Source organism: Rhagoletis pomonella, unplaced genomic scaffold, assembly GCF_013731165.1.
Source record: "Rhagoletis pomonella isolate Grant_MI unplaced genomic scaffold, Rhpom_1.0 Rhpom_scaffold_01959, whole genome shotgun sequence".
Lineage (NCBI taxonomy): Eukaryota > Metazoa > Arthropoda > Insecta > Diptera > Tephritidae > Rhagoletis > Rhagoletis pomonella.
Genome location: NW_023460513.1, coordinates 19,148 through 35,703, shown reverse-complemented (window position 1 = coordinate 35,703; position 16,556 = coordinate 19,148). Strand labels below are relative to the sequence as shown.

Sequence of the window (16,556 nt, the reverse complement as noted above, 5' to 3'; positions counted from 1 at the left end):
TTTTTATTTTTTGACAGTTTTACTAGTCCGAGTCCGAGGAATACGGGATTGTACCTATTATAGCAAAAGAACTTGTCTCTCTGCAATTTCTGCGATTTGCATTTGACACCACAACCTCTTTCGATTGAAGTTGTTTTGCCCAAATGCATATTGTAAAAGAAATTCCTTCTCAAATAAACTTGTATTGACCCAAGGAACAAAAAAAAAACATTTACTATTTTACTCCAAACTCAATTTGGCAAAACAACTTGTAAGGGATAAGACATGGTAAAATGGGGATAAGATTAGAAAAAACGTCTTATTTATATACACTGCCGGAACAAAGTATTGGCACAGCAAATTTAAATATTGTTTTTATGTGTTTCTTTCAGATGAATCCACAAAAAGAAATTCCGGTGCTTGATGATGATGGTTTTTATTTATCGGAGAGCATTGCCATTATGCAGTATCTATGCGATAAGTACGCAACGAATAGTAACCTTTATCCGAGGGATGCCAACAAACGTGCTATAGTAAATCAACGGCTGTGTTTCAATATGGGTTTCTATTATTCAGCCATATCAGCTCATAGCATGGCACCAATATTCTTTGATTACCAACGTACCGATATGTCTTTGAAGAAGGTTAACAATGCTTTGAATGTATTTGAAACGTACTTGCGTGATGGCGGCAAAAAATATGCTGCCGCAGATTTTCTAACTATTGCCGATTTCGGGTTGGTGTCAGCCACTTTATGCTTAGAGGCAATAGGGTTTGATATATCATCTTATCCATTGGTGCAAAAGTGGTATGAAACATTTAAACAGGAAAATCCAGAATTATGGGAAATCGGAAAAGGTGGAATGTTGGAAATCTCTGAATTCGAAAACAATCCACCTGACCTTTCTCACATGAAACATCCATTTCATCCAACTCGAAAATCGAAGGTATAAGCTAAGTATAAGTAAATGCATTGCAAAGCAGAGGTTTTAAGTGTTTTGATCCCAAGTAAATTTAATGCTTTGTTCTAATTATTAAGATGTATTGATATCAAATATATATATGTATGTATGAAAATTACGTTTGAATATTTCTTTGGTTTGATATGATTCGCAAAACATTTTGATTTCGTAGTTAACACAGAGTGCCAGTTGCATTTAGTTTTCGGCATTAAACATCCTATATTAAATATACACATATTTTACCATTCCGGAGGGCCTGGGTTCGAGCCCAGTTTCCGACTAACATAAAAAAAGGTTTTCTAATAGCGGTCGCCACTCGGCAGACAATTGCAAACCTCCGAGTGTATTCAGCCATGAAAAAGAGCTTTTCATAAAAATACAATCGCCGTTCGGAGTGTAGGTTGTTGTTGTAGCGGCTACAACAACCCCGCCCAGATCGGCTAGTCTCTCAGTTGTTGTCGTCAAGCTCAGCCAACGGGAGACCCAAGAAGCGTGCAGCCTCTATGGGGTCTGTCCATAGGGACAAAAGCGTCAGTCGAATCGGGTTTTGTGGGCATGCGAAGAGATGTTTCGAGTCGTGGGGTGTCCCTCCGCATGCCGGACGTTCATTGGGCTCATCCGCATCTAGTCTGCTCAGGCGTGAGTTCAACCAGGAGCCAGAGCGAAGTTGCGCTATTGTGGTCCGAGTCTCTAGAGGCAGACGAAGCTCCGTCTTATCCACGTCAGGTGGTTGTGTGCTCAGAATGGTACAGGCGCTCATCATTGGCAATCAAAAGCAAAATACAAATTTTTACTGCACAATTTCCGCAGCGTTTCAGAAGGCTTTGCAGTTGAGCATCAGCAACATAACATTTAGAAAGCAACAAGGCAGCAATATGCGGTAATTATTACGTAGCTCGAACACACCCTTTTTTTTCCGCCGACGAAACCTAAACGGTTATTAAAAGAATCTATAGCGGCAGAAGTGACAAATCGGGGTTTAAGGCATAAACCATTTGCCATTTGGTCATATGTGCTGCGATATGCAAGCGCAAATTAAGCATAATAAAGTTAATAAGAATTCAATTATGTACTTGTACTTGCTCGGCGGCCGCTGTGGTGTAGGGGCTAGCAGTGCGCGCTACCACCACGCTGGGCCTGTGTTGAAGCCCGGTTCAACCCAACATCAAAAATAAAAACAAACAAACAATTTTTTCTAATAGTTGACGACCCTCGGCAGACAATGGCAAACGTCCGAGTGTATTTCTGCCATGAAAAACAGCTTCTCATAAAAAATACAATCGCCGTTCGGAGTGGGCGTAAAACTGTAGGTCCCTCCCCCGTGCTTACCAACATCAATGCGCAGTTTGAAACTATTCTGAGTGTAAATAAGTCACTCCAGAGTTATCAAAGGTTTTCGCGCATTTAATATAGGCACATGGGCTAAAAGCTCCCTTTGGTCGTAATAACTCTATTTTCTTTTGACAAAAAGATGATCTTCGTTGTATCCAAAAAAAAAAGCATCAATGCAGCGAGTTAATTTTCTTCGTTTTGATAATACGATTGCGACAACCACAATAAATTCTATTGTAATGCACTATCACATCACTAACAATAAAATATGTATATATAGTTTCATCAATTACCTGAAGTCTTCAATTAAATTCCCAATCGCTTCAGAAAGCTTCCGATGCGTTCGTCCCCATGCCGATTCGTGTGTGACGTCGCCCAATAACGCTCTCGGATCTGGGTCCAAATAGTTGTCCAGTTGTTTTCGTGCGGTTTTACTAAGCAAATCCATTTTACTCAATACATTGACATGTGGCATTTCCAAATTAGCCATGACACTTAGAGCAGCCATTGTGCCAGAGAGAAATTTCGCGCCATCAACCATAAACTGAGAATCCACTAGAAAAACTGTACAAATGCGGAAATTCCAAGACTCCAACAAATTTACTAATTGTTTTCCCATTGATAAATGTGTGAAAAGTTCTATTTGTCCAGGCATGTCAAAGAGTATGTAGTCGTCATCAGGTTCCCCTCCAATTTCATCAGTGTCAGATTCCTCACCACCACAAAGCTGCGATTTCAACCAATCTTGATTTTCTATTAAATATTCCAAGCAGAATACTAGACCGCCATTTGGACCATAGTGGAGTTCTTCATCTTCCATTGCATCGTCAAGTTGAATCAAATCACGGATATCCACCAAAGGCTGATAGTCAAAATGTTCGGCAGCGGGATCCAAGTTGACCACTTCAATGATTCGCTTTGAATCTTGGGCATGACGCTGCATATATGCACAATATGTAGACTGTTTATAAGATGAAAATAATTGTTATTAATGTACATACGTTCTATTTTTTTATAATTAACTTACTTTACCACTACCGGCAGGGCCAATCACAACTTGAGCGTATCGCATTTTGTTGCCAAAATAAGGAATGGCAAAGTCAGCTCCGCCTTTGATCAAAAATCGACTTTTTGCTGACAAACTTGACTTTTCGGAATCGAGTTTAGTCGGTTCTCAATCGATGACTTCTTGACTTTTGTCTAGTAATTAGTCCCCTTTCAGACACGTCAAGCCTTGCTTTCCATCTGCTCGTTCGCCGGCGAAGGAGGTGAGAAGAGAGGGGAGAGTACAGATACCTCCGTTCCATCAATTCGTTTCAAGTTTTCTTGACTCTTTTATCTTTTCGTTGCTTCCCATTTAATTGAATTCAATTAAAGTTGACGCGTGTGGAAGCAAAGAGAAAATACAAAAGAGAATGCGAAAAAAATTGCTTTCAAGACTTGACGTGTGGTCCACAGGGACAAAGCCGTTGTCGGGTTTTCCGGGCATGCGAAGGGATGTTTCGAGTCATGAGGAGTCTCTCCGCATGCCGGACACTCATTTGGCACATCCGCGTTCAGTATGCGGGAATGCTTTTCTTAGCCCAAAAAACTAGCAGCTCTCTCCTGTAATTTCTGACAGTAAAATTTTTACTATAATTCAAATTTCTCCTTGCCGCTGATTTGTAAAAAAAAGGTTTATTTACTAGCTACCACAACTGTCAAAATCGGCAAGCCAAAGTAGCCGTACCACTGACGGCGCCACCTCTGTTCCGAGGCGCATCCATGCAAGGTGATGGTAATTGCATATAAGTAAAAGTCCCATGTATTTGGTTATTGCTTTTTAGTACATCAGGATGTCAAAACGCAACGGAATAGGAGATAATTTTCGCCTTTCGTTTTGTTGACATCCTAAAGTTGCGCTATTTCGTCTTGGATGACATTCTCCTGAACTAGTGTAGAGACAAAAATATCCAATCAGCTGTTCAATCAACACCACCTTGTATTGATGCACCTCGCTTTGCTCGCTGCACCGTGCTACAGTTCTGTTTGTTTACAAATAATCCAGTAACTTGCCAGGAACTCTCCAGTAACTTTATTTCTAAGAATTCGCTCTCATAGAAAAAATTTTCAAAAAAGTACGCGAACGCAAATCTAGTAATAATTTGCAAGTTTCACAAACAGCTGATAAATTGGTTGTTTATTCACAGCATATTCCTAATAAAACATTATGTTTTATATTTAAATAAGTTTATTGAAAATTTTCCTATTCGCCAATCTGCTATCAACAGCTGTGAAAAGTTCAGAAACACTCCTGGTGTTACTGGCGAATTTAGATTAAAACAACAACAACCACATGTCACGATTGAGAGAATACAAAGGTGGCGCCGATCTCGGACCGCTATTCCTCTCTTAACGAATTTGACAAAATCGTTGTTTGCATGACGTCACTCTGGTGCAACCTGTTTACGTTTTCCTTGCAACATTTCTTCTTCCATTCTTGCTCACGTTTTGGCATTTCTCTCTCGCAATTGCACCAGTGTGACGTCACTCAAAATTTATTCTCAAAAATCCTCTGTGATCGGCGCAATCTTGTATTCTATCATTCTTGAATGAGAATGAGAGAGCAAGACGAACTCGACAAGAAAAAGAAGAAGCATCGAGCAAAAGGCAGTATTGCCAAGGTTTGAATTTGAAAAAGCACCAAATTTTTATTGGTGTATTTTATGGACTTTATATGAATACATAATTTTATTGTTAGGATGCCGATTCAAATTAATAAAAATCAATGTTTCTTGCACAACGGTCGATTTCTTCTGGCATGATTGAAGGTGCCGCACATATTTCGTTGTCGCTTATGATTGCCACTGTGCCATGATTTTGTTTAAATTTTTGTAAAATTGCTTAGCGCACTTACGATTGCTATACATTTTGCTTCCATTTTTTTAAGATTTTCTAATTTGATGGGTTCAAACTAAAAACAAAAGCACCAAAAACGCACCAAGCACAAAATTAAAAATTTTCGCGTTTTGAATACCCACTAAATTTGGTGCGAAAAGCATGAAGTTGGCAACAGTGAATGTAAACAAAAGTATATTATGACGTCAGCGATTGGGTGAATGCTGTCAAATTGACGAAGAGAGGGTTAGCGAATGGCGCGACCTTTATTTTCTGGATCGTGTATTTGTATTGTGGGTGTTATGTCAAATCTCAATTCGCCCCAAAGTTTGCATGTACCAAGGCGAATTTATACAAGGTGGTGTTGTAAAATCAGCTGAATTTTTCGTCGTCATGTATTTAGCAAAAGAGGGGAAATTGAGAGAGCAAAAATGATAGCTGAATTTGCAAGTTTTACTGGATTTTTACTGGATAAATTTTTACAAGAACTATTTGCTAGTAAGAAAAACAACTGATGGCATGATGCTTAGCGTAATTCACATTAACAAATTAATTGTTTGTGGTGCTTTTAGAATTGCAATTGACAAAATAAACCTATTTAAATATATAAAAAGATGGAAAACATTAGTTTTCTAAGAAAATGACATCGGCAAATAACAAACTAATGAGCTGTTCATAAAACTAGCAACTTCTTGCTTGTTTTGCATTTTCGTACTTTCTTGCATATTTTACTCATTGGGAGTAAATATTGGCTTACTCTCCGAAATTTGGTTATTGGCAAGTTACTGGATATTTTTTGCTGGAGAATACGAAAACACAACTATTATTTTGACGTGATGCCCTCCACGGCGAAAAACTCAGCTGTAGCCCTAATACCATCTTGAAGGCGTATTCATACAAGGTGATGTTGTCCAATCAGCTGATTTCTTCTTCTTTCTTTCGCCTTTTATGTATTTTGTTTTTGCTTCTACTGATTTGACAGCATGCCCCTGAATAGCAACAACAAAATACATGTAAACTTTGAGGCGAATTGAGATTTGACATTTTGCACCTGATCCAAAATACATGTGGTTGTTGTTTGTTATATTCTTTCTACCACCTTGTATAAATTCGCCTTGACCACCTTGTTAAATACACCTTGATTTTGACGTAATGCTTTTCAGGCGAAAAACTCAGCTGTCGGCTCAACACCACCTTGTTAAATAAATCTTGGTTCATAAAGAATAACGGAGAAGAAAAGTAAATAGGACTGAAGGCGAAATTTTTTAACTAAATTGCAGCAAAATATACGAGAACTGAGTAAGATTAAATGCAACGCCAAGAACACAATTTATGTGCTGGTGTAATGCAGTAAGTAGTAATTTATTATTGCGTATACAGTTTTGACGAGTCTAAATTTTGGCCAATAACAGCGGAATAGACCAGGATTCGACGGCAGCTGCGGCAACTGCTGGTGGTCAACACATGATTTTCACTCCACCATACCAGCAATCAATACAAACTTTGCCGCATTCAATGCCTACACCATCCCCAACACCATGGAATCTTCATACAATGCCGTGGAAGTTAGCAAGCACAAATTTGGGACAAGACGGCGTTATGCAGTTCCGAGCACACGTCAATAATGAGGCTCAAAGTCGAGCTGCTCTTCATCAGAAACGCAAATCTGGAATGGAAACCCCTTTGTAAGCTAAAATCTTTTATTTACTAGAAGAACTAACATAATTTTTTTTTTATTTATTGTAGACCGGTCAAGCAATTTATTTCGGAAGAAAAAATTACGGCCCATTTTAATGGCTTGCACATATCTAGTGATTATATACATAATAACGCTCAAGGGAATACAAATTCCATGTCTAGCGATGAAACACCTACTACCAGTACTGGTAAATGTTTTACTAATCTCACCTACGAAGACTATCAGGTAACTGCGAAAGAATTAGAAGAAAAACTTCGAAATGCTAGTCGTTTCACTGTGTGCGACCAGTTGAAAAGACTTCATGAGCAAGAAATTAAATCCACATTCTTACCGGAAGCTCTTTTAAATCGAATCGAAAAACCGTGTACCGCATTGGTGCTATGGCAGCCGCCTCCACTGCTAGAGCTGCTCCATCGTAAGAAAGAGAATGAATTGACGCCAACCAGCAGCGATAGTACAAGTGCAGATAGTTTTGGTACTACAGATATAGCGGATGCTGATACTATAGGCGATGATGATGAGTTCTCTGATCCTGATCCCGAGGTGGAAGATATCGACGACTTTGCTGACAATAACAATACATGTCGTTTGGATTTTAATAATATGAAAGCCGATCATATGGACCAGGATTTGTAGTACAAAGGAAATTAATTTGTTTTTGTATGGTCGCACACAATCTTCCAAATAGTAACGCAGTTAAAGCGGCTTCAAATCTGCCTAATTCTTGTTTAGTTTTCGAAATGCGTTATGTAAGACTAAAAATCGTCATCTTCGAACTGAAATGTAGTTAAGTATGCATGTAATTTGAAATTATTTTTCGTAATTGCGCAATATATTAATTGCGCGTATTGTATGAATGGGCACTATGTATATGCCAGAGGGCTTTCTTTGTACCTATTCAAAATTTTTATACATTTTTTTAAGCTTACAACTTATAAGATATTAACGTTTTTTCAATTAACGAATAGCGTTCGATGATGCCAGTAACAATTTTGCAATTGCTCAGAGAATTTTAATATTTCTAATAATGTGGAAAGCATATTACTTAGGGTATCTTAAACTGAATAGCGTATCTTAAATTTAATAATAAATAAATATAAATGTATGTATGTATGTTCAGAGATTTAATCTATTGTTTTGTTGTTATAAGAATATAGAATTGCTCCAAAAAGGTAATTTAAATATATTTTACATAGCTTAATAAATATATGTACAGGCAGATTCTGAACAGAAACCCCCTGGGAGTTTTCTCTCTTTTTCCCTTTCCTCCTATCATGCATAAAAATTCCCTGAGGATTTTTTTTATTAATTGGCGGAGTTGAGCTGTCAATAAAGTGTCATACAGCTTTTTCGATGTTCGAAAATGCTACTCCCTGGGAGTTAATTATTGGAGGATTCCTTTCTTGGGAGATAGAAATTCCCGGAAAACAAACTTCCCTGCAGTTTTCAGAATTGGGCTGGTAGATTGTTTTAAATATAGTCAAGGACCACCTCTTGATCGGAAAGATTGTCAGTGGTAGCCCTGAACCCGATGTGTATATGGTAAACGGGGATGTTATTCTTCCGGATGTAGCAGACAGGAAACGCGCCATGATCAAAGCATATGCCAAGGCGAATCAAGTTTGAAAGTTTTTTTTTACGAGACTTAACTCTACATTTATGCAATTGAATTTGTAAAATATGTGGTCTCCGTGTACGCATGGTATTCTGCGTTTTGGTATAACACAAAACACTCAAAGGTTAATCAAGTCAACCCAATAACTCCAAACCGATAAATTTGCACATTCATGATTCTGGCATAAAGGCTCTGTTATGCATACTTGGCATTGCTTGAGAGTTGTCACATAAGGAATCTGTTAAATGAGCTTCGCGTGTAAGCGGTTACCCAACGCACAGCATTACATACGTAAAAATCTGTTGGTTTTTGATTTCTACGTAAAAATGGTATAGCAGTGCATGCAATGCCAAGTATGCATAACAGAGCCTTAAGAGTTGTGTTCCAGATAACTTAGTGTAAAAACCTGTAAAAAGTGTCAAATAACAAAATTACTCTCTTGAAAGAGAGGAGCGAGAACGAAACAGTAAAAATCACCTGGAACGCGAAACACCACCTTCCCTGTAACTGCTTTAATTTTTTAACAAATGTAAGACCGCTTTTACACAGTTCAAGTATTGAATTCAATTGTGCTCGCTTGTAGAAGAGAGGGGGTTAGAGGAAAAGGGACGAGCACGCATGCGTCCGTACCGTCAAGTCGTTTCAACTTTCTGGCTTTGCGTTTTTATTTTTGTATTATTTATTTTAATTTTTATTACAAATTATCCCTCAAATAAGGAAATTACCCATAATCTGACATTACTGGCTCTGTTTGATAATTGGCGAGCACAGGGTTGCTTTTTAAGAAATTCCTTTTCATAACTTGCTGTCTCCACAGGCAAAAGTTTTTATCTTGATAATCCCTGCAAAAATCGCGACTACTCCATGCATGCATGCAAAGAGTACTCCCTAAAGACCAAGGAGTACCCAAAATAAACCACAATTCATATAAAAAATGTCCAATTAACGTTGCGATGTCCTAGGGCAGGACCATATATTCCATCTCTGCATTACATCAGAGTAACAGAAAACTACTCCAACATATTAACAATGGCATATTGCTCATGGCAAGCAATAATTATCAGAGCGTTTACCTTTCTTTATGTGCAGAACTGTACAAATATACATATCGAGCAGACATATATTGAAAAAAATGTCGCTTACGCTATTTTGACAGTTAGGGCTCGATATGTCAGCGCTTCATTCACCTAAAATTATTACGAAAGCTTGTTGACTTTTTTTAAATATTGGACAAAGTTTGAAATTTGAATTTACACGAGTTATGTTAAAGAAATAACTATATTTTTATAAGAAATAACCAAAATAAAATTACAAAAATAAATAATATGTTAAAACTTATCAAAATATGGTGCGGCTATAACTTTTTCGACTACTGTAAACAAGTGCCAAGAAAATATATCAAAAATTCAACACTTGAAGGAAAGCTTTCGACTCACACATAGACAGAAAGCGTATTGAACGAAAAATTCAATCAGACAAATTTCAGAAAAAACGGCCGAAAACGTATACGTTTCACACACTGTTGCCTGCCGCAGACTTTAATGGCAAAACGGATCGTCAAAGTATCCGGAAATGAAATCAGTAATCCGCACTTTATCCACTTTTTTGTCCTTTTTCGGATCGGTTTTGTATTTACGTAGAATTCTATTCATTGTATGATTGGCGGGTTCACTGGAAAATTAATGATAATTGCAAAGCTGACGAACTGACAAGGACAGGTAGGACCACCCAAAAAAAATTCCAGGAAAGGACACGGTGGATAAACTTAGTAATAGCCACTTTCAAGAAGTTGGTTAAAGAACACATAATTCTAAATAGTAACCAAGGAACGCTGGAACAACTTTCGCCTTGCGAAACATTCAGGATTACCTGGTATTTCTATAAAAGGAAATGCTTACGGGCCACTTACTAATGTGGAATCAGAACATATATTGACCTATTTGACATATAGGATCGAATCGAAAAAGCTACCAAATTTGAAAAATAAATTACCAAATTACCAAACTTGAAATAAAGAAAAAAAATTACCAATTTTGGTTAACAATTACCAACGCTGGGCATAACCATGATTTAAAACATTGAAAAATTCAAGTGTATCTGTTCAAATATAAAATAAATTATCCGCCATGTTAGCTATCTGACAGAAAACGTGTTTCGCATTTTTTGTTGTACCAACTTTTTCAAAAAAAAAATTCAGCTTTTGACGTTGGAGAAATAAAACAAAGAAAAGCCAAACATATAAGTATAGAAATTTTCGAATATTTTGTAATAATTTTCTTAATAAAAAATTAACTGCTGCTTTCGTGGATATTGCAACACACGGAATAGATGTAAGGATACAGCTATAAGAGCCACCGCACACCACAGACTTTATCGGCCGCCTATTTAAATGATATGGCTCGCTTGAAATATGTACATGAAGATGTATGGAGGTGCGCACATTACACCAGCTTAATCGCTCTGACCAATAAGTTGTGGTCCAATGGAAAGACTAGCGAGCACATCTAAATTGGCGGCCGATAAAGTCCGTGGTGTGCGATGGATCTAATCCATTATAAACAAGAAATATTGCTGTCATATTTTCATTTTTATGATTTTTATTCATGTGATTAGCAGTGGCAAAAATGTATGTATAAAATACATATATTTATATTAAAAATTAAGTGATCAGTTATGAAACATATAAATCTTTACATGTTCTGTTAAAAAATATCTAAAATAACAAGCGATAATCCCCAAGTTGTATATCGTAGCAGTGGCCACATTGCTCGTTTGTCACAGACACGGTTTATGTCAAAAATTTTGAAGTGAAACTACCTTCTAAAAATTATTGTATCATGGTTGGCATGGTGGAGCAGAGAACTTTTTTTGTGGAGACAGGTTCCGTTTTCATTAGTTTCGATGGCAGCGAAAGGTGTGGACGTGAAATCTATAGCGCTCTACGAAATTTCGTTATCCAGTTGCAAAAATCGGACGGGCCAAATTAATTATTAGCCATCTGCGTGGCTCACGGTATTTTCATTAATTCATGAAAAAAGAGTGCTTCTTGTTTTAAACGGATCGAGTGAACATTTTTTTCAAGTATGTTTATTAAAATATTTACATATGTATGTATATAACATTTTCTCACAACCCACATAAATATATGTACATGAATGCATAGGCATAGATATGTGAATACCGATAATCGAGAGTGGAAATATGATTTGTGCGGACCACAGAGATTAACATAATAAACAGCCCATTATAAAAAGGTATGTACATATGGAGATGTATGTATGTATGTACATATGTACGTATAGACATGTCGGATGTAGTATATATGCAATTATGTGCATGTGTACATTTATATATATAAATATAGTATATATATATATATATGTACATATATGTATGTATATATATATATATATGTATATATATGTATACGCTGCAAGTACCCCCGCAAAGATGTGAAAAGAATATACACTGTGTAATCAATCCAATTCGATTTACTGTATAAGCTCTAATCAGAATTATTTGTGCAATATGTATGTATGTTTTACATACGTACGTACATACCTGTGTCCATAAGTAAGTATGTAAATGACATGCATAGTTACTACATATATATTCATATCTCGTTGTTGTAAAATGTAGTGACTCAAAAATACGAGTGAACTATTACAAAATTGAAGAAGAACATGGACGGACGTGTGGCTTTAATAAGCAAGTTCAGGGAGAACAGAATCACAATCACAAAAATTTTATATGTACAAAGTACATACATACGTAAATTATAAAACAGATGTATGTACTTACCAACTTGTAAAAAGGGAATCAGATTGCGTGCTAAAATAGTAATGTATCTAATCTCCCTATAATTTTGCGCTAATAAGGAGAAAATTTGGTACTTGAATAGTTTTCAGTGTTAGAGCCTCCCCACACCAAAGACTATCGGGCGCCAATTATTTAGTCGGGTTGGGTTATATGAGCGCACCCTGCAGACAATATCGGTGGCCAATTGCTAGAACATCGATGACGGAGCTGCCAATTTTTTTAGGGGGATATTTTCCATAAATTCGGTCCAATTTTGAAAAAAAAATAAAAATGAGGGCTTGTAGAGGTGCTTTTTCCGATTCTAAAAGTGAAAACCCCAAAGCGCGGAATCTTCTATTTAAAAACTTTTAAAGATGCACAATTCGCCATACAAATTTCATTGATTACATGGTGAAATAATATTTATTCCACCATATATTATTTATTTCACCATGATTGATTACATTAAAGTGAATGAACACAGTTGTTGGTGCTGCCAGCTGATGAGAATAGTAAAAAAAAAACGCGGGTTTTTTATTGAAAATTTTCACTTTATATTGAAATATCTACTGTCGCAGGCGAAGTATTGACTTTAATAAAATTGTTAATTATTTATCAAATTATCGATTTTTATACAAAAGCGTCGCAGGCGAAAAATTTTAATAAAAAACCGCGCGAGTTTTTATAAAAAAATTTCATCATTTAGCGAAGTTTTTTTTGTTTGGTTTTAAAGCGCCGCAGGCGAAAATTTTTAATAAAAAATCGCGCGAGTTTTCATTAAAAATTTTCATTATTTATCGAAGTATTGGTTTATTTTAAAACGCCACAGATATTCATTTATTCTAGATTATTCATATCATTCTACACGTTTTCCAACAGTATTTCAGAAAAACACAAATGTATTTCAGAAAAGGCCAAATGTGTTTCGGAAAACCTCAAATGTATTTCAGAAAATCTCAAATGTATTTCAGAAAAACCCAAATGTATTTCAGAAAAGCTCAAATGTATTTCAGAAAAACGCAAATGTATTTCAGAAAACCTCAAATGTATTTCAGAAAAGCGCAAATGTATTTCAGAAAAACTCAAATGTATTTCAGAAAAACGCAATTGTATTTCAGAAAAGGCCAAATGTATTTCAGAAAAGCGCAAATGTTTCAGAAAAACACAAATGTATTTCAGAAAACGCAATTGTATTTCAGAAAAGGCCAAATGTATTTCAGAAAACATACAAAATAAATACATTTGCCTTTTTCTGAAATACATTTGGCTTTTTCTGAAATACATTTGACCTTTTCTGAAATACAGTTGAGCTTTTTTGAAATACATTTGCGTTTTTCTGAAATACATTTGTGCTTTTCTGAATTTCATTTGGTCTTTTCTGAAATACCTTTGAAATTTTCTGAAATACATTTGCGTTTTTCTGAAATACATTTGAGGTTTTCTGAAATACATTTGGCCTTTTCTGAAATACAATTGCGTTGTTCTGAAATACATTTGTGTTTTTCTGAAATACATTTGCGCTTTTCTGAAATACATTTGAGGTTTTCTGATATACGTTTGGCCTTTTCTGAAATACATTTGTGTTTTTCTGAAATACTGTTGGAAAAGGTGTAGATGATTCATTTAGATTGTTGAATATCCCTTCATTTTAGTGTACCTATTTAATTTTCGAACATCTGCTAGCACCTTTCTATTCACCATTACAGTCATTTGGCTTGTTTGCTTTCTTGAAGAAAAGTAGTGAAATTATTAAACGCGTATTATATCCCAATAAACATAAAAAAAAAAACAAGAAAGTCTAATTTAACATTAAATACCCGGCGCAAGTATTACCAAGGAAGGTAGATAACAAGAAAAGACAACTCGTTATAATTGTGGCGAAAGTGCGCAACAGGGGCGTGCCTTCTCTTTTCATCTAATCAAAAAACGCACTAGGGCAAAAGAGAAGGCACGCCCCTGTTGCTCACTTTCGCTACAATTATAACGAGTTGTCCCTTCTTGTTATCTACGTTCTTTGTTAGCGATTATTGTAAATGGTTTGTTGTACAATAAAGTTAATTGTACAAAAAATTTGGTCATCGTTAGCATTTATTTAACAATCCAGAGATACGAACCGAATGATATTTGGGAAATCCTTCGAGGTTTCAAGGATAATCGTAACAATTGGCGTCAGAAGTAGGATTGTTAAATAAATCCCGAGGGACAAACTACTGAAAATGACGAAAATTCAGGACTTAAAGATGGAGGAACTCAAGCAGGAGTTGGAAAAGCGTAATTTGGCCACCTCCGGAAGAAAAGTGGAGTTGTTATCCCCGTTGCGAGAGGCTAATGCTGAAGAAGCTAATCCAACTGCTGGGCGAGAAAAAGCATGGATCTGGCAAATGTTTTAAATGTGGAAAGCCAGACCACTTCGCCCGCGATTGCAGTGCAAGTTCCAATGGGCTCAACAATTCAGCAGGACGCAAACGCAGGGCTGAAAGAGACGAATCTAACTCCAGTCAGTTGTTAAACTAAAACGAGCCAGCAGAAAGGGCCGCGTGCTGGCTCCAAAAGTTGAAGGGCCCATATTCACTATTGGTGGATGTGTGATTGGGCAGGAGCGAGTGCTGACAGTGGATACTGGAGCGTCACATTCCATTATTCGACCTGATGTGACTACTTTTTATGTGAAGCCACTACCTGGAGCAAAGCTGCAGACTGCAACTGGTGAGCGAACCCAAGTGTTAGGAGAAGTACTATGGGAGGTAGAAATCGACGGGTTGGCCTCGTACACGAAGTTTATTGTGGCAGACATTGTGGATGAATTTCCTAACCTATGGCGACATGCAAGTGCCACTTAGGGTTGGTTACGACAAGTGCCGAAGATTCCACCAGAAACGGAAGTGGTTAGTTGGGCAGAGGTTGACAGTGATGGAGACGAAATGGTTTCGTCAGGAGAAGGAAGCGGTTCACCGATACAGGAAAAGCGTGACGGTTCCGCCAGCTCAGTGAAGAAGAGGAAGTGGTCATGGCGAGCCAGGCAGTGTTTCCCGCAGGAGGAAAGCCACTGAACCACGTTGCAATGGTGATACGCCGGTGGCCGGAAATGGAAGCGGCTGTGCAAGGAATAGGCGCGCTTTGAAGTGTCCCGAAAAAGTTGGTCGGCAAAGGCGAGCAGTTAAGCCGGAAGCCAAGAGTGAGATTATACATATCCGGTCAATGAAGTTATCATCGGCGGAAGAGCGAGATACGAAACGACGGCGGATGCTTCAGCGTAAGGATCCGGATGTAGCAAGATGTGCTAAAGGCAGTGCAGCACGAAAGCGGGAGTCTGGATGTCATGGACAGATGATGCGGCATAGATCTGGCGAAAAGGGTGCCCACGAGAAGACATGGTCTGGTCACCACCAGTGGCCGGCAGAAGCACGACCATGTGAGATGGTGCATTCCCGGAGATAAGCCGGAAGCAATGTCCAGTAACGCATTGTTGTTGTACATGTCACAGCAGAAGAATAGCTTCATCTCCAAGCAAAGACGTGACTGGAAAGATCCGTTTAAGATTGACAAACGGCTGAAGGACGCAGTGCATTGAATCCAGACAATAGGGAGACCCAAGATGAAAGTGGTCCACTTGGAAAGACTGGCAGCGGTTGGAGCGGTAAGTGTGTCTGATCGGGACGATCAGACTTAGGTGGAGGGCAGTGTGGCGAATACTGCGGCAACGCGAAGCGAACAACGAGAAATAGGCAGAATGTTCGAGGTAGACGTGTTATATGCCTGGAGTCGAAAACGTTGATAACGATGTTAACCAATGATAAGTGTCAATCAGGCTTTGAGCAACCAGTCCTTAGACTCTTTTAAAACGACATCAAGCCTTGTGAACTCTTTAACTACCTGGGAGCCCACAATAGTGTAACGCAGTGGTGGGTTCCGGGACATAAAAAGTTTGAAGGCAACGAAAGGGCTGACTGTCTCGCAAAGAGTGGAGACCAAGTACCGCTTGCATGGTCCCGAGCTATTCTGTGCTACATCTAAAGGTTACCCTGCAGAACTACTTAGGAGCTAGCTGGGAATAATTTCAGGTTGCTGCCCACTGACGGAAGTAAAAGGGAATAAGACAATCGATTCATAACTCCTTCCAGGGAGAACTCCGAAAGACTCCTTGAACTTAGAACTTTTACTAGCTACCTGACAGCATACTGCAAGTTAACGTACCATTTGAATTAAATGGGTCTTTCTGTAGAGACGGACTGTAGGTGATGTGGGTTGGTGGAGGAAACCCAGTATATTATATGTGCCTTCCCACGAAGTGTGA

The 16,556-nt window shown here is 37.8% G+C and overlaps 3 protein-coding genes across 4 annotated transcripts; 2 read left to right on the top strand and 1 right to left on the bottom strand.

The window, feature by feature from the left end:
* The first annotated feature begins 81 nt into the window (after positions 1-81).
* Positions 82-1,201, top strand: LOC118752925 (glutathione S-transferase 1-1-like). Its single transcript, XM_036487773.1, has one exon. The coding sequence runs from the start codon at positions 273-275 to the stop codon at positions 930-932; it is 660 nt and encodes a 219-aa protein (XP_036343666.1). The 5' UTR covers positions 82-272; the 3' UTR covers positions 933-1,201.
* Positions 1,202-2,547: 1,346 nt separating this feature from the next.
* LOC118752924 (GPN-loop GTPase 3-like) lies at positions 2,548-3,525 on the bottom strand. The gene is made up of 2 exons (XM_036487772.1): positions 3,301-3,525; positions 2,548-3,234 (listed from the first exon to the last, which is right to left on the bottom strand). The coding sequence occupies exons 1-2, from the start codon at positions 3,343-3,345 to the stop codon at positions 2,563-2,565; spliced, it is 717 nt and encodes a 238-aa protein (XP_036343665.1). The 5' UTR covers positions 3,346-3,525; the 3' UTR covers positions 2,548-2,562.
* Positions 3,526-6,304: 2,779 nt separating this feature from the next.
* LOC118752923 lies at positions 6,305-7,977 on the top strand. 2 transcript variants are annotated; one of them, XM_036487771.1, is made up of 3 exons: positions 6,305-6,449; positions 6,531-6,835; positions 6,897-7,977. In XM_036487771.1, exons 2-3 carry the CDS (start codon positions 6,615-6,617, stop codon positions 7,483-7,485), a joined length of 810 nt encoding a protein of 269 aa, XP_036343664.1. In that variant the 5' UTR covers positions 6,305-6,449; positions 6,531-6,614; the 3' UTR covers positions 7,486-7,977. The 2 variants fall into 2 exon arrangements, with proteins under 2 accessions (XP_036343664.1, XP_036343663.1); XM_036487770.1 differs by having other exon boundaries at positions 6,306-6,500; positions 6,563-6,835.
* Positions 7,978-16,556: the final 8,579 nt, after the last annotated feature.